Source organism: Pomacea canaliculata, linkage group LG12 (genome assembly GCF_003073045.1).
Source record: "Pomacea canaliculata isolate SZHN2017 linkage group LG12, ASM307304v1, whole genome shotgun sequence".
In the NCBI taxonomy this organism is placed as follows: Eukaryota; Metazoa; Mollusca; class Gastropoda; order Architaenioglossa; family Ampullariidae; genus Pomacea; species Pomacea canaliculata.
The window spans coordinates 16074596-16096285 of record NC_037601.1 but is presented as its reverse complement, the minus strand read 5'-3'; the positions used below and the strand labels follow the sequence as shown (position 1 = coordinate 16096285).

The 21690-nt window shown below is 40.1% G+C and overlaps 2 protein-coding genes across 4 annotated transcripts; both read left to right on the top strand.

The window, feature by feature from the left end:
• The first annotated feature begins 8314 nt into the window (after positions 1 to 8314).
• LOC112576426 lies at positions 8315 to 10443 on the top strand. The gene is made up of 3 exons (XM_025258817.1): positions 8315 to 8331; positions 8784 to 8933; positions 9188 to 10443. The coding sequence occupies exons 2-3, from the start codon at positions 8825 to 8827 to the stop codon at positions 9409 to 9411; spliced, it is 333 nt and encodes a 110-aa protein (XP_025114602.1). The 5' UTR covers positions 8315 to 8331; positions 8784 to 8824; the 3' UTR covers positions 9412 to 10443.
• Positions 10444 to 11108: 665 nt separating this feature from the next.
• LOC112576425 lies at positions 11109 to 17874 on the top strand. Of its 3 annotated transcripts, none has more exons than XM_025258813.1 (4): positions 11109 to 11280; positions 13406 to 13699; positions 14132 to 14281; positions 14724 to 17874. In XM_025258813.1, the coding sequence occupies exons 2-4, from the start codon at positions 13489 to 13491 to the stop codon at positions 14936 to 14938; spliced, it is 576 nt and encodes a 191-aa protein (XP_025114598.1). In that variant the 5' UTR covers positions 11109 to 11280; positions 13406 to 13488; the 3' UTR covers positions 14939 to 17874. The 3 variants fall into 3 exon arrangements, with proteins under 3 accessions (XP_025114598.1, XP_025114600.1, XP_025114599.1); XM_025258815.1 differs by lacking the exon at positions 11109 to 11280 and adding an exon at positions 11335 to 11478; XM_025258814.1 differs by lacking the exon at positions 11109 to 11280 and adding an exon at positions 11787 to 12111.
• The last annotated feature ends 3816 nt before the right edge of the window (positions 17875 to 21690 follow it).

Below are 21690 nucleotides of genomic sequence, written 5' to 3'. Positions count from 1 at the left end.
CATAAAGTCAAACAATTTACATTAAAAGATAGAAAATATGACACCAAAATCTCTCACCATGTGGTGGAGATCTCGCCTGTAGAAAAAAGTAAAAAAGTTACAATGCATCGTACATATTTATGAAATTTTGCTATAAGTAGAACTACTCCTGGACATTTAGATGAAAGCTTAACTCTTCTTATGCATCTCAACACCGGTGGCCTGAATTTTGCTCCTGCTCACTTTGTTACATATTACATTGGCCTATGTCAGTGTTCGTATGATCTTTTTTGTTAGGCCTTTACAGGCTCGTGAGGTTTAAAAGAAAAATATTAATTAAATAGTGTATAGTCTTAGGCTTTATCCGAACAAATTAAATCTCCCTTACATAGAGAAGACCGTATCGTCTTGACGGAAAGTTCTCGACCGATATTCTAACACTACCGTCCTTTTCGATGGACACCATTGCCGACATCATGCATCTGAAACGTAGAATAAACAAGAAGACATCATCAGAGATATTACCTTGCTTCAGATGAAGGAGCAATTTGACCGACGAATGGTGTAAAAAGGTTTTCGCATCTGCTCCAGAATTTTTTGTTCTGAAATGCTGTAAAAAAAAAAAAAATTTCGACAAACTTACACCATAATGATCCAATTTTCTGTATGGACCTATCAAAAAGTGAGTTCACGCAGCAAGACTTACACGAGGTAAACATTGTTCCACTTCTACACTTTTGATCTTGTCATAAATCAATTTAAAATTTTCTTCTAGCTTCTGGTTAGTTATTTTTAATAATTTTTGAAAAAGGTTTAAATCATTGCGTACAGGGGGGTTTGACGCGCCTTTACCTGAGTAAAGAAAGAGTTAAAGGCTTTCATAAATCTACCTAATACTAGTAGATTACAAAACTTGAACAAAGAGTGCGAATAAAAGGATTTTAAACGGTAATGTCTTGATTGGCCAATTTTGTGTGTATATAGAAGTTGTCGGATAATTCTGAAATAACAATTAACTCTTGTAGTAAAAAAGTAAAGTAAAATAGCCCTACTGAATTAAATCCACGTAAGAGAAAACCAATGCTCACATTATAATTTTAACTTGAAAACTCATTTTGTAATTCCGAACTCACCATTTAGATGGCATCACCCTTCGAATTTCATTCCTCCAATCCATGTCTCTTGACTGCCCCACTGTGCACCAAATAGAAATGTAAGGTAGACTTTAAATGCTATTGTACACAATAATAAATTGAAATGTAGAGAAAATAATACTTAGATCACTATTTTTTAATTGCTTCGGAAACTTTCTTTTAAGCTTCATATGACGTACACCTCAAAGAAATCAAACCAATCAAAAAACTACACACCAATTAATATACTTCTCAGCTGAAGTGACTTGGAAACCTTTTCCCCTTTGGTTCACTGAGCCAACTCTGAAGAATAGGCAGCCGTTTTAAAATTCTCCGTGCACGAGAGGTGCCTGAACCTGTTAAAAAAAATCTTTAGTTGTTTCCACCATGAAAATACTACATACAAATGCGAAATAAATTAATTCACTGGATTGATATGTTTTAAGAATAATGCTGAACCCTACTCCACTGATGAGGGATCAATGGTTGATGATAAATAGCTACAAACCGGACCCAGTCTCTTAATATAAACCACTAGTGGGACTTCACTGAGAAAAAATAGCATTAAGTGACTCACATCACCAAGTTAATTAGAGTTTAATCAAAGCGGCTTCTTTATGAAAGTAGAACAATTTTCAGTGGTCATAGTAATTAACACACAGACTCCTCATTTTGACACCATAAAAGCATAGTGACAGAGATTTATTTTAAAATAAAATCTTATGCACGTATAAAATCATACATTATTTTTGTACTTCATAAAAATGTGTATATTTTTAAGCAAATATTCACACTGACCACACTTCTTGTCAGAGAGTTAACCTGTAAGCTGATGCTATGCCTTGCCTGGCTTGTTAAATGGTTATCAAGACTGTAAAGCATAACATACATATTAACTGGATATTTAGCTAACTAAAGGACATTTAAAAAGGTGTCTGTACTAACACATTGATACTTAATAAGCATACCACTTTTGTTCTAATTCCTTTCATTCATCAGCTCCTCTTTGGCCCAATTTTGAAGAAGCAGGTGACCTGATTCAGTTTGTGAACTACATTCTGTAGTGTGTTGCTCTGCCTTCATCAACTTTCTAGAACTCTGTATCAAAAAATGTATTTGAAATCAAATATTACTTTTAGTCTTAAAAGTGAATGACAAAACAAACTATGATGCAAGGTCTATGACAATTTTTTAATTACAGAAAATGTTTAGATGGGATATAATGAAGATGTGCATGTAGACCACTAAAAACAACAAAACCTTGCCCTTGCTATTAGCTGATCCTGATGCAATCATAGAGGAGACAAAAATACAACTTCACTGGTAAAAATTCACTGAGCCAACCTAGTCAGTGTGATCGCCAATTAAAGATTGTTCATAATTAGTCTTTTTGTAAATCAATGTAAATAAACGGTGGAAAAAAATGGCATGCAGCCATTTAAAGACAAAGAAAATATTGTGATCAGATAAGTGATGATTAGAAAAAATGACAGACTTTGACAAAGTTCATTGCATAGCATGGATTTAATACATTTTGTTTTAATTTCAAAGTTGATAAGTGACAAAAATAAAATTCTTCTTTTGCTTTGCATAATTTTCCAAAATTTAGGTTCAGAAAGCAATGTGATTGTCTTGTTGCTTTCCTAGAATGCACCAAGGACGGACACAAGTTGGTAATCGCCGCAACGCTGTTATTGAGAAAGCAGACGACGAATTTCAAGGCGATGGACTCAATGAGTCATGTCATTAGATTTACAACTCGAAGTTTAATCATCAATGATACGAGAGATTGTGTGTTGTACTTACCTCTTGACTATTAATCTGAAGCCCATCATGCACTGTCCTCTTTGCTTCTGCCATCGTATTCGCGCTCAACATTTGTTCGTGTTAATAGTAAATACGTGCAATTAGTAGCAAGAGATACGATTAAGCCAATTTGATTATTTACAACAAGAAGGATTATGGTTTAAACCATTTAAATTAATTTACAGCAATATAGAAGACAGCGTCATGTAAAAGCGAAGTTGCCAGCTGGATGTTATGTGTGAGACCTGCCGGGATACAACACGTGAAACATTTCACAGAAAAGCACTACAAACTTATATAAGATCATAATTATTCATGACTATCCACTGTGTATAAGTATATTGTTTTAATGGCATCTTCACTTAACTTTATTTAAGACTTTACTTCAGAAATCGGCGGTGTTGTTTCACTTTGAAGATGACGCACAGTTCGAAAATGTCTCGCGCGCCCAGGGTCTTTAGCTGAACCGACGATGTTGACCTCTGAATTAACCTGACACGCGGCGGTTCCTTAAATAGCCGAGGGCAAGCCGTGGGCTAAAAGATCCCAATACAAGCTTCGGTTGCTCCGCTGGTTACATTGCTTACACGTAGATACTCCAGTGCGGTTATCAATGGCGTGCAAATCTTCCATAAAGTGCAATGGTCGTGGTTCTATTGTGTCCATCGCGTCCGTTTAGGAGTCGAATACCACGCTCCCAATCGCTCCCAAAGTCTCACTTCCCTATAGCCTTCAAACACCCAAAGCCCATGCACGGCTCCTCCGGTACTACCCGTGTAAATCAACTTGAAAATCCAGAGGCATAATCTGCTACCAGACTTGCTTTAATTCCAACAGTAAGCATACAACAAAACTTGCGAGAAACAGGCAATGATTTCAAAAAATCACGGCGAAGTAAAGACAGTATTTCAACAACGAAAAAAAAAAAAAAAAAAGAAATTTATGTAGCTGGAAACGTTCACATAACAGCGTCTTACAACAAACTCGTTCGTCATAAAAAAATAGTCAATAGATTGCCATTGATCCTCCACTTGACAAAGGAGGAAAGGAAAAAAATCTTACGGAGACGGCGTTCTTTTCTGTCGCAATCCACGCCGTCCGTGCGCTACATCCCCATGGAGTAAAGCATGGTCACGGACACAGGGTGGATCGCGGGGACACCTTCCCAGCCTCTGTACACCTACAGGTGTTCATACAAACACCTGCCGACAGTCGGCCACAACGTCTAACCTGGTCTGGAAGCGGCGAAGAAGGCTCTTGTCCTCAAAGCCATACTCACATCAGGAAGTCTCGCATTCTTCTTTTACTTTTTTTTTTCTTCCTTGTTAAACTAATAAATTTATTTTTTTCTGGCACTGATTTGCTGACCTCAAACTACAGCCATAATGTCCACACCCCATTTTCAATGCCGAGTACTGCGTAGACTTAATGCTCCACCCTGAAAACAAGCTGAGGAAAAGATGTTTACGTCTTGGGAACACAGCTTGTGACTTGAAGTATGCCGCTGTTGGTGTTATTTATATTTATAAGTAATTCCATCATGTCAAATGGATGATCATAAGAAAAAACGCAGTTACGAAATATTCAAATGTTACACACGAGATAATAAAAGCCACTGCAGATTTCGGACACACAAAACATCTTGCAAAGTGCGATGACCTAGCATCAGTAGACAATAAAATTAACTCTCCGCCCTCTCCCTTCCTGCATTTGAATATCCAGTGATTTTATGAGGTGCTTATATAGGAAACATCGAAATTATTATCTGTGTGTGCTGTAAAATCGTCCTGGACAAGGAGTGGAAGTGCTTCTTCCTCTCACCCCTTCCCCGGACAAGCACCGTCCTGTTGAAAAGTTAAAGTGTTTATGAACGAATTCTCTGCATTTAGAAAGAAAAAAATGTGGCTACACACCCTGGAATGAGGAACAGGCATAGGAAACCAGCTCTTTTGCCCAAATATATATTGTTAAAAAACGCGGAGAAGGGCGGCACGGTGCGGGTGGCGGTTGGCGGGTGGTGGACAGAATTCTCGTTGTCACCCCGCCACCCACGACAACCACCCTGCACCCCGCGACAAGCTTTACAAGCACCGGAGTGGGCTGGGCCTCGGGCACACAAAGGCAGCACGCGTGGGGGCACAACAAACCCCCGCGTGTAGCAGCCAGCGCCCCCGTTCTCAAGCCACTTACTGGGTGGGTCTCTTGTTTCTATCTTTGGGGCGAAAATGGACGAAATATTTGATCACGTGTGGCAAATATTTTGCACAACGGTGATTTATAATTATTTCACAACAACAACAACAAACAAAGTGTCGCACTCGCTTAAACGTTTGACAAGTTAACGGCTAGAACTTGATGGGTAAAGAAAAATTAGTGAACTTAGTTATATAAAGGGTAGATTCTCTGTTCACCGCAAGAAAGAAATAAACTTAAAATGCGATTAAAAAAAAATTTGTAGAGACAAATGCGAAAAATTATTGTCCGTGTGGAAGAAGTAGTACATATACACAATCTAGTCAGTGTGACGAACTATCCTTTTTTTATCCTTGGGAATGTGGGTGGGGAGGCCTGTGAAAGGTTCATGGTAAGAAAAGAGGAGAAATTCAAATGTGTACAGAAGCAGTAGATGGAATTCTTTCCAACTGTCAGCTTTCAGCAGCTGATGCAGTCAAGTGTGGAGCAAGAATCATTCCCTCCTGTCTGGGGTCAACCTGTCAGGTCAAACGACACATCTAACCTGAAGAGTCCGACTGTAAGCTGTTCTTGTCGACCGAGAGAGTGAATATAATCGCGACACGCAAGAGTTGTTGTCAACAGTCTGATCCCCGGGTATGCACGTCTCGTCAGTTTCTGGGTTCGGATCCCGGCTCGGGGCTCTCCATCTCCCCGATGGCCAGCCCATTATCTCCGGGTTCTCTGGTCTCCTCGTCTTCATCTCCCCTCCCCGACTACTTTACATGTAAATAGAGATGACATGACCTATGATGTATAGATGTAAATCTGACTGACACACTTGTTAAGTGTATTAACTAATGAACAATTAAATAACTGGCTGACATATGGTTGAGAGGTATATATAAGGTAAGAATATACTGACATGCAGATACAATGCTTTCTCAGTACACAGCTGTCTGATAAAAAGGTTATTGCTACTAAATATATATTTTAAAAGCTTATTTCAGAGGTCATTTTGTGCTGTATATTAAATTTTAATACTTTTATTTTAGCGATCTTTCGGATAATATGCAAATGAAGCATGACTAACTGTAAGACTTTCGTCGAAATGTCCTTAAAGGTCAGGTAGGGCGTAATATTTTCAGTGAGTAGCTCCGGGCACTATTTTATTTTAAAACATCTGGTTGAATATCTCCCTTTCGTTCTCCAGTCTACATGTCACAAACATCCCCGTATTCAGTTTGAGGTCACAATGTGTAAACATCTACACATCTACACATTATTTACACACTCCTACCCTGCCTCAGGCTGAGACGCGCACAGCGTAAACGCATGAATGCACAGTCGTGGTCGCTGTTCATCTCTCTATCCATGGGTTAGGAAAATGCAATCCTTGCAACGAGCTTTACCTCGTCGTTACAACAATTTACACCCCACTAGTCCTTTAACCATGTGCATGGCTAATGGAACCTTGTACTGGCTGCGATCGCATCTCGCTTGTCCCGTCCGGCTGGTGGCCGGTCACAAACTACTTTAGGTACTGTGATTGCATTTTCTGACATTTTCTGGATGTCGAAAACGTTTTTTTTTTTTTTTTTCTTCAGTTAATGGGCTTTTCCGAACAGTTAAGAGGTAGTTAATCTTTGAGCCACTTTTGCTGTTGTGTTCGCATAGTTACACATGAAAAATGTCAGTCAAGCGGAATGTTTTAATGATGACTCTGGGTGTATATAGTTTTTAATGTCTCAAACCCACTTCCATTCCGATTTTTTTTTTTTTTTTGTTGAAAGCTGAACACAGGTATTGAATCCCAGTTCGAGAAAACTTGTTTAACGTATTGTAACGTATTAATCACGTAATTTTATTAACCAAACACTGTGGACGTGCGACCAAGTTTCAAAAATTGTTTACATGAAAATCATTAAAAAACACTTTGTCAAACTTGCTCAAACGTTCATCTTTATTCGTCCTCATAAAAAGGACCTTCAGGCCACTGTCGCCTTTCGCCAAATCTTGAATACGTCTAGTTCACGGCAAAGTTCGCTTTCCCCACCAGTAAATCTGAATGCTACCCGGGGTAAAGCGTGTTCCCATCCTTCTCATCCTTATTGTTGTGTTGTCGGGGTGCAGCTTTCATACCTCCTCGTGCGAGGGTGGTGCTGGGGTCACGTGACTCGGTTCTGTGGGTGGCTCAAGGCCACAAGCAGTTTTGCGTTTCAAATACCTGAGAGTTTGTCTTGACTAGTGTACCCTTACACCTGGACAGACAGTCGTCGTGTAGGAGGATTTACTGAATACTTTTTTTTAAGACACACACACTAGCTTCTTTCTCTTTCTCTCTCTCATCCACCCACACACACGTAACCACATTGTCCGCATTCTTTTAAGTTTTGTTTCAAATGTTGTCACCAGCCTTAACCCACTTTTTTTTGGAGGGGTGAGGGGGCCAACCTTTACAAGTGTATATCAAGGGTTGCTGCCGTCACTGTTTATTATGTTGTTGCTTTGTTTACCAGTGGCTGTGTCACAGACCCTCACGCAGTCGTCCGCACAGCTAGGTGTTATTTTTCTCTATAAACAAGACAGCTAATCTCTTCTTTGCAGGCCTTATCTACATTTTTAATTACAATAAAAAGCAGTGAACTTGATACGTAAAATTACACACGATTCAAAGAAAAAGAAACAATCACTCAGTTGGTAAACATCCGCAAACGTCCCCCTTAAGTTTTTTACTCGAGGTCATAAAGTCACTCACACGATTTTCTTTACGTTTTTAACATGATCTTAATTAGTCAACCTGGACTGATGTTCCATTGTAGTCACGATACTGTAAGTAGTAGTCACTGGAGACTAATGTTCCAGGAATCAGCAGAAAAAAAATATTTTCAAGTCTTGGGAGAAGTTTTGATTTCAGTCGCCGTCATTTTGTTGTGCAGAACACCAGTACGAGTGTCAACAGAAGCAGACGTCATCCTAACTGCATCTTCAACACAGCAGCGCCATCTTGATACACGGTCCAGCGCCATGGAATCAGGGAAGGATGCGCGGAGGCTACTCACCTGACGAGGGCTGACGATCGCGATGCTGTTTTCTGGGCAGTGTCAGCAACTGGATCGCATTCTGTACCGACTCCTGGTGCAACACCCCAGTTGCCAATAGTGAGGGTTATGGACTTTGGCGGCATTTGCTCCCGTTCTGGTGGATGCTCCCAATTACTACACCGACGGCACCCGACAAGGTGAGAAACACCTGCTTTAGTTCCAAAACTTTCATTTTCCCATCGTCATAGACATGCGTGAGTCACTTCTAAACCTGTTCTACAGTACTGTTCTACAAAATTTGTCCATTAACTTCTGTATATACGTTTTTGAAACAGTTTCAACTACTAAAAAGAAACAAAATTTTTTTATGTAAGCATGATCACAACTCAGACAGAAATCCATTATTCTTCACTCTGTTCGTGCATCGTTAATAAACAATTTGACTGCCTCGTTCGTTCGCTCGATGTGAACTTGTTTTAAGTTTTTTATCCGTTTATTCTCAATTTTATTGGTTTTTACTGTATCTAATAACAGTGAACATGGGTTAGAGCTAGAGGTAATTAGGTAAGTGAATGGAGATTAATTTATTCTATACCAGTCATTATTCCAGGATGATAAAGATTGTTCTCGTTTGCCCGGATTTTTCCAGAATGGTACGCCGGGGTGCAATCGTGTGAATGTTTTGCTTTCATGGGAATGAACATCGCCGCCATCCTCGCCATCCTGTACGCCTTCAAGAAGTCCTGTCGGTACAACACTGAGGTCAGGGTGGGCATCGTCCTCGGCGGCATTGTGGGAGGTCAGACCCCGCCTTCTTCTCCTTCTCTGTCTTTGTGTGTGCATGCCTGTAGCTGTAGGAAAAATATTTGTATACAGGTTTTGTCAGCTCTGTATTTCTTCACACACACATTCTCTCCCTTCTTCCTCTTTTGTAGCTATAGAATAAGGAAAATTCGGTCAAAATTATTTCAGCTGCATGAATGACAGCTACATAAACCTTTATGTCTTAAATGAGAGTCAAAAAGTTATTTTCAACATTTTTCTTTGTTTCAGCCGCCGGTCATCTGACTGCTGTTATTGTGTTTGGCATCCTGAGGAAGTCGCTCTATGGTAGTAACTCAGATGGTGAGCAGCTCGGTTTCTCCTACGGTTTCGCAGTTGCCGCCTCCTTCTTCTCCTTCGCCTCTGCCATTGTCGCCGCCGTGGACATTTGCGTGTCGCCCACCTGCAGCCCAGCCCCCTCAAAAGGTGACTCGTATGTCAACACCCCTCTCTAAAGGTGGAAAACAACATCGGTAACAAACAGACTTGTGAGAGACATTGAAGTGATTGTCGTCTCAACATGTTCTTACAGTGTTAGCAGAGCGTGTTGACACAAAAATGCAAAAATAAGAAGCTACAAAGCACTTAGACAAAGAAACACGCAGATACACGATCAAACACAACAACAACAACAACAGTTTTCGTGTTAAAAGCACTTATTAACCAATGGTCAGTGAACTCATCAAGCTCTTAAGCCATGCTTGGTAATTGAAAGACACCAATGGACATATAGTTGCCATTGTTTGTTTTGTTATGATTCAAGTCTTGCTCACCTGTGCCGGAAGCATGTCCAGGTAATGACTACGGACTCTGATTATTGAAAATATTTAGGAGACAGACATTTTTTTCAGCAAGTTTTTATACAGTGAAGTCTTCCAACACCCATCCTCTCTCTCTCTCAATTTCTCTTTCACACACATTCACGTACGAGCCAATATTATGTAACATAACTACAGATGTACACTATAGTATTTCAATTAACACTGGTTAATTATCCCTAACATCGCACAGAATATAAATATCTATTTGTATCACAAGTAGGTGTTTTTGAATCCGACGAATTATTTAAAAGCTTTGTTGAAATAAAAACTGACATCACACTTATGTTACTCTGTAAGAAACTTTTGTTAATACTGTAGGTTTGTGTAATCAGTACAATTCTGTATCTGCGTTGTTATGCCAGTATATTATTACAGTAATTTAGTCCCGGGTGTAGATATTGACTTTTCATTGTAATGATATTAACATTTTTTCTTTCTCATCACTTACTTCATATTACAGCCGTTTGTCAAATAAGTCTCCAGTTTATAGAAGAAATGTGTAGAACGTGGATCACGTATTGAGTGTATCGTTACACCTTGATCGTGTTTGACAATATCGTATTACCTCCATTGTATGTTCAGGTGTATCGTTGTATCAAAACATTGTGAATATAAACATTTCGTTTGAAATTTTGTTTACACTCATTAAACATTCGTACATATCTACATGCCATGTTCACCGCGGTTTTATGTGTGAGTAGTCAGTGAGTGAGTGAAGGAAGATCGAAGAGAAGAGAGTGAGTAGAACTCACTTCCTTTACATGAGGGACTAGACTTCTTCATGTGTTTAATCACGAACTTGTATTACTGGACTGCTGGTAGACAATTTTTTTTTTCCAGTTTACTAACTAAAACGAGGCAAGAGTGTACAAAGCTTCCGGTTTAGTCACATTCATTGTTGAGGCTCGCCGAGACTAACAGCGGAGACTAAGCGTTGGTCTCGGCAGACAGCAGTCCACCTAAACGCGTCCGTGGTTTAATTAATGGTAAATACTCAAGCTGGTATACATTTACAGACGTTGCTGCAGACAGGGCAATAATATTTCATACCATTTGATATGTTTCAAGTGTGACATATAATAAAGGAAAACACTAACAGAGGTACCAGTGTGAACGCAGAAAAAAAAAAATTTAAATCCTTTTCTCAGTTTCACTACAAACACACCCGCCATTAATAAAAGTCCGAGCGTCACAAACACAAAGACAGGGACATCAACACCACCGACAACAGAACGGTTGAAAAGGAACTCGTACTCTGATACCGAATTCGCATAAAAGGTCGAGTAACAGAGACGGAAGAGGATTATTTTCTCAGCAGCCACAGCATTGCTCTGTCACGTGACAAGGCGCAGCGACACCAGCCTGCTCACCTCCTTGGTGTTGGCGGCGGCTTTGATGAGGCAGCGAAACACCGTGCACAGCCAGCCCCGTGTTTGTTTGTGTTTATGTTGTGTACAGGGAGCAAGGTCCTCCTCCGAGTGTCAGCAGCAAGACAGCCACACGGTAAGTTTGCATCGTTTTGTGTTTACCTCACATCACGCAGCGTGCTGCAAGCGACTGCATCAACTGTTGCTGCAGCGCTGGGTGTGCATGGAGCTGTCATGTACTACAGCACTTGTCAACATGACCTGACCCTTGATCGTGCTGCAGGACGTCACAGCTGTACAGCTGCAGGGTGACGTTACGGTTGTGATCGTTGATGTAGGTTGCTGTTGTTGTTTACCTTTCCACCTTATACATACCTGTCCGTGCCTAGCCTCAGAGTCTACTCATGTAGATAAACATGACGATTTATCGTTCTTGACCCTGCTACCTGTTACACTCGTTTTAATTCTACCTGTCGCTTTTGCCGAATAATTATTAAATTTTTTTATTCTCCAAGTTCAGACATATATCTAGGATTTTTTTTTTTAAAAAAAGCTAATGAGTCAACAGGAATAATAGGAATAGTTTGTAACATCCGGTAACCTGAACCACGCACAGAGAGCGACAGTCAACAGCTCTGACCTGTGTGACATAAACTACACCACCATGGCAGACAGGATGGAGTGTAGCTCTCGCGAACTTTCGGTTTAATAATAGCTTGTAATTAATGGTGTGTATACTGCTGGCGGAATGTAGATACATGTGATTGCTTGAAAGATGAGCCCGTGCTACAACTGGCGGCTTGCCTACATGCGAGACTGAGAGAATTGAAACTCGCCAGTCGAGCTCTCACACAGCAAGTGGTGTATATACACAGTTTACTTACTGCCCGCCCTCACGAGCTGCTACACACTCACAGACACACAGACATATACACACAACGCCTGAAGACCAGATGCTGAGAGCAGGGTATGGAACCGTTTTGTTTTTTTCTTTTCTGAGTGCCACTTGGATATTTATAGCTTCAATGGCGGGCCATACAAAATAACTGAAAAAATAAGCTTTCTATATGTAGTCAGTTCCTTGTTTGTCCCTAAAAATTTTCCTGATTATTTTGATTCATTTAATATAGATTATTGTTGCTCGGAAAACCTCCTAGCTTACTGAAGTTCGAATCCCGCTATCAGCTGCCTCAGACCGGGACGGATACTCCACACCCATGGCTTAGAGACTCGCGGCTTCCTTGATGTAGTTGTGTTAGTCAGTCTAATGGAGCAATTACTTCCCTTAGTTGCCATAGAAACTGAAAGGGAGAGCTGCGTGGAATCCAGGAGGTGTGCGTGTAGACCACGCCCTTTCGACGTGGCGCGCACGTGAAGCTCTGTGGCCTCACCTACTTAGCCGGTGCCCGGATGTTGAGAATGGTTAGCTCTGTGGTTTCTACTGACTACAGGAATGAGAAGGGAATGACTGAGCAAAAATAGTCCTCGTTCACAGGGGCGTGTTTCGATGTTCGTACAAGGCAGGATGTGAGCAATTCCTGATAATTTTAATAGAAACGAAAGCCTTCCTGAATTAATTAAACCACACATCGGAGAAGAAACCTTCCTCGATTGAACAAGTTCAATGGTGGATATTAACTTCCTTTGAACTCGTTCTCAAAGTCCTCGTTGTACGTGAAACAGTTTTAGGTCTGTGTTCAGTAGCAGGTTCGTTATCTGTGCTAAGTGCAGAAAAGGATAAATGGATGCAAACTGCCAACCCCTCCTTTCTCCTCTCCTCCGTCGTGTTCAGACTCTGTAGCAGGACCAGAGCTTGGAGAGAACTAGCATACCTGTGTGTGTTGTGAGTGTGCCCAATGAAGAATCTGATGTGAATCGAGGTCTTGAAATTCTCTTTGAACCTAACCTTCAGGAAAACAAATATTTATGTCCAACTAGAATCTGATCCATGGTAGGTAATCAGCCATTACAGTTGAAGAGCGACTTACCTGTGCTTGGCATCTACTTTGGAATTGTTGGCTCCTCTTGAACCAGACTTAGCAATCCAGGTAAATCTCAGGTCAACAAGATTCGAGGGTTTGCTTCCAGAAAATATGTAACATCATTTGCTTCTCTTTCAGACTCGAGGAGTTATACTCTGTGTTGAGTTAAGCCTTGCAGGGTTCTTTTTCTGCTGTTCTTTCGTTTGTTTGTGTGTTTTTTTTTTTTTTTTTGTTTGTTTGTTTGTTTTGTTTATTTTATTTCTTTCTTTTTCTTTACAGTGCATCTTAGACAAAGAAGAACTCAACAAAGTCAACAGCATTCAACACTGTGAACATTTGACAACTGATTCCAACCTTTTGTCATGGGAATCATAACCTGCTTCAACAAAGCTTCTCTCTTCACACGTGTTGCATTCCTGTTGTTGTTTCTGGCCAGCGTGTCCAGCTGGATCGCCTTCTGCACCACCTCCTGGTCCTACATCAACAGCAGCAGCATCAACTTCCAAGGCTACGGGCTGTGGCGGATCTGCGCCAAGTCAGGCTCGTGCTCGCTCTTTGACGGCACGCGCAATGGTGAGCAGACGACAGTTGTGATACACTCAAGCTGCCCCTACCCCATCCCCCCCTTACCTGTTAGATATCTTCTACAGTAGTATACAGTAGTATAAACAGTAGTCATATTGTGGATGTGAGCAAACAGGTAACAGTACAAATATTAGACACGTTGAACCACTTACTTTCTCAGTCTCTACAACAAGAAGCCGTTAAGACTTTACTAATCATTAGTTATTAAAAGTTTTTTGTTTCTTGTTTTCGATTTTTTTCTTACATTTGTTTTGTTTGTTTTTTGTTTTGATTTTGTTTTTTGTTTTTTTGTTGTTTTGTGTGTGTGTGTGTCTAAAATAGCCTTTTTCGCGTTTTAAGCAACATTAGTAGTTGTTATGAGGGTATTGTTTACTTGTAAATAATGTTTACTGACTGTTACCATCTGCTGGCTGGTTCCAGACTGGTTTGCCGGGGTGCAGGCCTGTGAAATTTTCGGTTTCATGGGAATCAATGTCGCGGTCCTCTTGATACTCCTGTACATCTTCGTGACAAGATTCCAGAACAACACCGAAGCGAGGGTGGCGATCATTATCAGCTGCTTTTTTGGAGGTCAGAGGTTGTTTTTTACTTGTCAACCTATTTTTCCTCACTTTCATCTCTCTTGTATCTTCTCTCTTTTATTTGTTGATTTCTAGATTTCTTTCTTCGCTCCCTCACTTCTTTTTTCAATAACTTCCATCTGTTTTGCTGCTCTCTTACAAGAAAAATCATGAAATGTTATACGAATAATTATTTGACAAACATGTCACATGGCAAAATGTCGGAGCAATGTCTCACAACAGTACAACAGTGATAGAAAGTTTAGAAGAGGGAAATGAAGGAGAATAATGGGAAAATATAATGAGTGGGTTCATTTCAACACTTAATTAACCCTCATTAAACAGTCTTGAAACTTTTTGTTAAAAGGGAAGACTGGATAAATAAAGTTAAGGCCATGAAGGTTGGTAGTGTGTAGAGCAGTCACATCAAGATGTTGGCTTTCTCTCCTCAGTCGCCGGCCATCTTACCGCAGTTATCGTCTACGGGGCGATGAGGACGTCGCTGTACTCGACGAGAGATAACCCGGACGCTCTTGGCTTCTCCTTCGGTTTCGCCGTCGTCGCAGCTTTCTTCTCTCTGGCCTCTGGAGCTGTGTGTCTGCTGGACATGTTTATGGTCAAGACAGTTGCTGCTTCCAATGCTGGTCCCAACATCTCGCCGTCGTAAGGTGCTGGACACAAGAAACATCGCTTGGAGATAAGTGTGATAAAGTTCTGGGACAGTCCTTTGAGCCCTTTAAATGTCTTCACATGTGTGAAATGGTCCGAGCAAAGAGTCCGAGTAACGAATTTTATTCCCCACTGAGTTGGTCGACTTGCCAATAAGGATCCAACTATATAGTTGTTACGATACAAAGTCATTGCAGTGTAATAAACAAAGGGTAATCTTTATTCAAAGATCCTGGGTTCGATTCCCATCACACTTATCATTTTAAATACATGTAAATTTAATTTCTTAATTTTCTTTCTTTCTTCTCATTATATTTGGTGTAGGTTTTTTTTTTGTTTTTTTTTTTTCAATTTCGTTACATGGGGAAATGCACATATAAACGTGTTTTTAAGTGAGCGGTGTCGTTGGATAATGGGTAGGTTAGGGGGAGGGTCATGTTTGAGGCTTATCATGATCTTTTTAAGATAAAATAAAAATTGTAATGAGTGCATACAAATTTAAACATGGTGGGGAAAGTAAAGTCACGTCTGGGAAAGATAAACTTTTTTGTGCACCTATCTGCGCGGTGTGGGCAAACAGACAATAACAAACAAAAACAGTCAACAAACAAACAGTGAAGCATTTTAATTGAGGAAATTCCAAGCAGACTGAACAATCGTGACCAATCCGATTTCTTTCTTCTACTTGTATACACAATAGAAAAAGCTTTGGGTTGTGGTGAGTATAAAGTCAAACGCTTTTTTCAAGTCTCCGACAACTGACAGGAAATAGAGATAACCCATATTTTTTACACTGTCACTACTTTCACCTCTACAGCCGCCAGAACCTAATTACAGCAACATGATGTGAGAGGATGCTGCCGTTTGTTGGGTGTATGGGTGACAATGAAATTGTAAAGCATTGTTCAAATGTAAACAGCGCTGGTCAGATGTCAGGCAATATTTTTGCATAAAAAGGTATTTTTTATTTTGTAAAGGAATTGTTGACGAACTGCAGTCTACAACATATAAGCATGGAAAATATAATTTTATTCCTCAGAGATAGTAATATACAAAAACTTTTTTGCATATAACTTGATGTTTGTGACAGTTATGTACTCATTCTTGTCAAGAAGTGTTATACTGTGCGACCGTGATATCAGATTCTTTTCATTCATTCAACCCTTGACTGGCACCACCAGCAGACCACCAGGTCCACTGGTACTACACTTTTGTGCATTGATACAGTTACATGTAACATACAGTGTAGAAAACCTCGTTATTTTCTAAAGCAGCTGATATTTATCGTCATTGTCTACATCATCATCGTCATGATTGTCATCGTCATCTTTCTGATTATGGGTTTCGAGTCAGACCATAAAAATCTGCCTTGTGACAGGTTGTCATGATGGTGCCTTCCTCTTGTGTGTTTTGCTGATGGAATTCACTCCTCACAGGGTGTGTTGTCACCTGCGCTGTGGTGACCGACAGGTTCAGTAGGTCAAAGGGCACTAGCGTGACCGGGGTTTGACCTGCCTCTCGCTGTCAACAGGCCTGCAGTCAGCAGGTTTAGAGACTTATACATTTGCTACACATGTGATGCTTCCCCCAGAAACAGGTGAATATATTTTCTTACATCAATCAAAAAAGTTGTCGACAGTTGTGATTGAAGTCTGTTGACGAGTCCGAAGTCTCCTCGCCATCCTTACTGTTTGTTCCCTGACTCGTCCTTCTTTGTCTTTTATTTGTCCTCAGGGTTGTTTCTCATATGAGTCACTTTTATTATTATTATCCTCGTCATTATAATCAGTGTAAACTATATCCAGGCCTTCACAGTTAATCACTAAACACTACTCATTAATTAGAAAATATACAGGAACTAACTTTTATTTTTTGCTTCTTGGGGAACATGTGTGACACTCATCTCGACATCCACAAAATGATTCTCACAGTCAAAAGAATGTGTTGGTCTTCTCGCTAATGAAGCTTTAAAATATTACATCGCATTTTTTAGCATGGCTAATTAGCATTTTATTCTGATAATTCTGCACGATTATGCATCTTACCTTCTATTGCATGTGGTCTAAATTATTCTGTCTGGGGACATCACCCCATAAACATGCATGTTGTACTGTGTGTTGATATGTCTGTCCATTGTTCTCCGGGAACAAACTGAAGTGTGTTTGGAGACACCTTGCCGGCAGTTAGGACACAAAGAAGATGTATTGAACAGCACTCAGAACTCAAGCAGGCAGACAATCTACATTCAATGTTTTTTTTTCAGTTTCATTGTTATCTTTCCTGACCACCAGTCGAACAGTATTCACCTTAATTATCCAGCTTTCTAACTCATTTCAGATGTCAGGACGTGTTTGTGCTAGAAAAACCAAAGCTCTTCCTTTCTGTCTTTGACAAGTGATCTTTTGAAGTATTTGACCACAGTCTGTGATTTCCCGCCTGTGAAATTAAGCATATTCAGGTTCAAGCAGCTTTTGAAAAACATTTTTAAGCTTTTTTAATCTTTTATAGAAATACTTAAAAGTTTTTCTCTTGCGTGTGCGTGCACGTGCGTGTGCATATATGTTTGTGTGTGCGCTCAGTAAGTAGTTCCTAGAACAGGATATAATATAATCATTTTTTATTACTATAATTATTTATAGCACATGTGACGGGGTCAGACTTGCTGTCTGCTCCTCACGTGATCACGTGAAAGTATTTTTGCAGCGTTCGCTGTCTAATATTTAATATGCACGTGTTGTCTGTAAACAAATATACACGGTGCAGGATGAGGAAAATAAAACAGGTATCTATTTAAAACGAAATGTCCAGTTACTGAAGAAATCATGTAATGTGTCCGACTTGTTTGTAACGTTCACATACTTGGTTTTTTTTTTTCTGGCACCTGGAATGTTGTTGCAAATATATTCTTGTTGATGATTAAAATTTTTAACACGATTTTTTTTATCACTCTCTTCTTTGCGTGTGTCACACAAACACACATGCAGCATCTCACTCACGACCTGCATCTTCTCAAACTCAGTTTGTGGACGTGTCGACTGTTAAAATTGTTATAAATAGTAAGTAAGGACGATCTCGTGTATTTTTATACAAGCAACAGTTATCTTGATTATCACTATGTTCCACTACTAAAATCCGCTACAGTCTACAAGCATCGCAATGCACAGAAAGAGGTCAGCTACGCAGGGGTCAGGGTTCACCATGGTGACATTACGTCGTCAAGGCTGCAGCAATGGGAGAGCTGGGACCATTTGAGCAGACTACGTGACGACGTTGACATCCTATGAATAGGAATGTTTGTCAGCGTGCATCCTGACCGAAAGTGCGATTGGTCTCGAGATAAACATTATATTGTATGGAGCTGAGTTGTAGAATAATAATACACTTCTTTTTGATTATCAATGTCATCATTATTCTGCTCGTTATAACGGTTTGTGTGGCAGGACCAGGTCGGTTGTATAATTAGAGACATTCAGAATCACTAAAGAATGTCTTGTAAGTCTGGGCGACAAAAAACAGAAAACTCTTCTTCACAGAACAACTGTAGGTCCTGTCATTAGGGAACCTGCCACACCACCATTAGGATCTGTGTGTGCACCAAGAGCCGGTGTCGTCTGGGAAATAAATTACAGGGAAGTGGGGCTGGCTGTCACATGTAATTAGCCACTTGGAACACGATCGAGCGTGTTTTTGTTGTTGTTGTTGTTGGGGTTTTTTTTTTTTCATTTTGTGAAGAATCGTTACTCAACCATTGGGCCAGGCCAGGGAGGAGTAAAGCGATACTTTTTCCCTCTCATCATCCTTTTTTGAGGAGGCGGATACCCTCTTTCCACCCACCCTTTCCCGGTTTCTACTCCACTACGGATGACTAAGTACATAAGAAGTATGAAAGTTTTCTGTCAGACCCTAAGGATGTATACACTATTGAATGTTGATTGGTTCACACATTTTTGAATTCTTTCGGACAGTCTAGGCTACTAATATATTTTCCCGCATAGTCCTGACCACAAATATATTTTTACAGACCACCACAACTCCGAGATATGTTTACTGGCACAGTCCACTTCACAAATATTTTTTTATAGCACGGTTCCGGTAGTTCTGTCACGACGCACTTTGCAAGGATGAGAGGACCCGGGTAAACAAGTACAAAAATCAAATAACAAACTTGAACATCCCACGTGACCTACCTACAGCCGCTGAGAAAAGCGATGTTTCCAGCTTTGTAAGTTTAAAGTATTCTTTTCTGCTTCCTTTTTTTTGTTCAGTCCTGCTCATCTGACTCATGACTCAAGACCGATTTCTCGCTATTCCTCCCCACGTTCCTCTGCCCTTTGACCCCCAACCCTCCATCTCAAGGCCGACAGATGTTTGCTGCTTTAAAGTAGAAAACTGGTTTTTACAGGAGGGCAGGATTGCTTGAATTATAATTACTTGGTGTAGAGAACATTTTTATTAAAGCCGGGTTAACCTGTTTGGCTTAGCAGTCTGTCATAAGATCCTCCTTCTCGTCCTCTCCCCCGACTGCATTACTGCATACAATTACAGTCTGTCTGATGAGTGAACATAAACAGTAAACAGATATGTCAAGACTTGTATATAATTTATTAACATTGCTAAAACAAAAATCACCAAGTCGATTAACAAAAATGATATACTTTATTTCAATTAAAGAAAATGTACACCGATCATGACATGGTAATTATGAAAGTCATCGACATGGTAATTATAAAGGTCGAGAATTATAAAAATGTACAGTGATCACTGACATGGCAATTATGAATGTCCCTGATATGGTAATTATGAAAGTCACTGACATGGTAATTATAAAGTTCACTGACATTGTAGTTATAAAAACTTTTGTACGCTGCGTCACATAGCAACAAACTGTAAAAAGAATCAGGATCAACAGCTGCATAATTAGTTTCGTTAAGATTGATAAAATTACAGCTCAGTCAATCACCATAGCACCGGACATGTTGATATGTTTTGTAGTGGGTTAGGTGGAATTTCAAAGAGAGCACACATTTACTCAGATGTCACAATTATGTCGCTTGGATTATGTCACAGAGTAGCAGACACCAAAAGTTTCAAACCGGATGTAAAATATGATCTACCTGCAAAAAAGGTTTTTTTCCAAAAATTCCATTATTATCTTTCAATAAAGAACAAAAAAAAAGTTTGTGTCATATTTTTGCCACACACAGATATCAGCATCTCAAAACAGGATGTGAATACTGAGGGGGACGAGCAGCCAGTGTGCATTCCAGTCAAGCTAGTCGCTGACGAAAGATGATGATGATAATAATAATATTAATAACAACAATCACACCTCTGAGATTGTTGTGGAAGCTGGACACGGCAGGTCAAGACACCGGACCATCAGGTCATACCAGCTGATTAATACTCCGGGTGGGGAGAGGAGTGAGCAGGTTCTAGGGCTGAAGATACCGAGTGAACTCAGCACTTTAGTGTCTCGTTTTTGAAATGTTTTTTTTTTCTTTCTAAGAAAGAATGAATGAAGATGGGGTCTCGTTACTGTAAACGTCCGCCATCATGAGACAAGCGAAACTGTGACCGTTAGAGAAACATGAGTAACAGAACTCATTGCACTCCCATTGATGTTTGAATCAAGTAAGAATAATTGATGGACAAGAATGCAGACATTAAATGATAGCTACTGAGAGAATGTATTATCAATGCCCGTGAGCAGAAGTGAATATTATGTATAGCAAGCTATTACCGTAAGCACTAATAACATTTTTCTACACCGTTTATCCAGAGGAAAGTAGAAGAAGCGGGAAATGAATAGTTCTGGAGAACCAGGAAGTGACGTAGCAGCCAAATGATTACAACTCAGTTCAGGCAGCAGACTGGACAGAAATAAATCTGGTGTCTGGCTGTGTCTGAAGACAGACATTACAGTCCAGAACATGAGTTACAGTTTTCACAGGACACCTCCTCTCACTACTTGGAACATGAGTAACACACACATACACATACACACACACCGTGTTTACAATCACTCCAGGAACCCATTCATCATGTATTCACACCTATTACTGACTGTTCCATCTAGCCCATAATAGTAATCACGCTCTGTGAGTTTTGTTACAGATTCTCTCCATAGGAACGCAGCCTAAGATGTTCTTCCTGAACCAGAAGCCATACTTCGCATGAACTCCTGGCTTCACCAGACTGATTCCTTTCTGTCGTTTGATTCGTCCGTTCTTTAACAAGCCTTGCTGCTGCATGTTGCTGCTGCTGCTGCTGCTGGCTGGTGCTGCTGATTGTGGTGGTGATGGTGATGCTACATGCTAATTAATACGCATTTGAGGTGAGCAGGTCCCAGGTGAGTAACAGCCTGGAGGGACGCCTCGAAAACCGAAGCAACATGAAATTAATAATGGATATTCAATCAAGTGAACTGCGAGAGAAAAACAATGATGACAAGGCATTGGTACAAGAATGTGGAAACATACTTGCTGATACACAAATTGCATATACAATGTAATGGCTGCCTAAATAGAAATACAAAACTACAAAACTATTTTTATATGTACAATGCCCTGTGTGTTTCAGGAGTCTAAACTTTACTAACATTTATTTATTAGGAGATATTATGCCAGTCATGGAACCTACCCGAGATACGAAACAGTGTGCGACTTTCTAAATTATCAGAAACTAGTAATTTTATTACTTGTGCAAAACTACATCGTTTAATCATACTCAAGACTACCAAGCAAAAAAAAA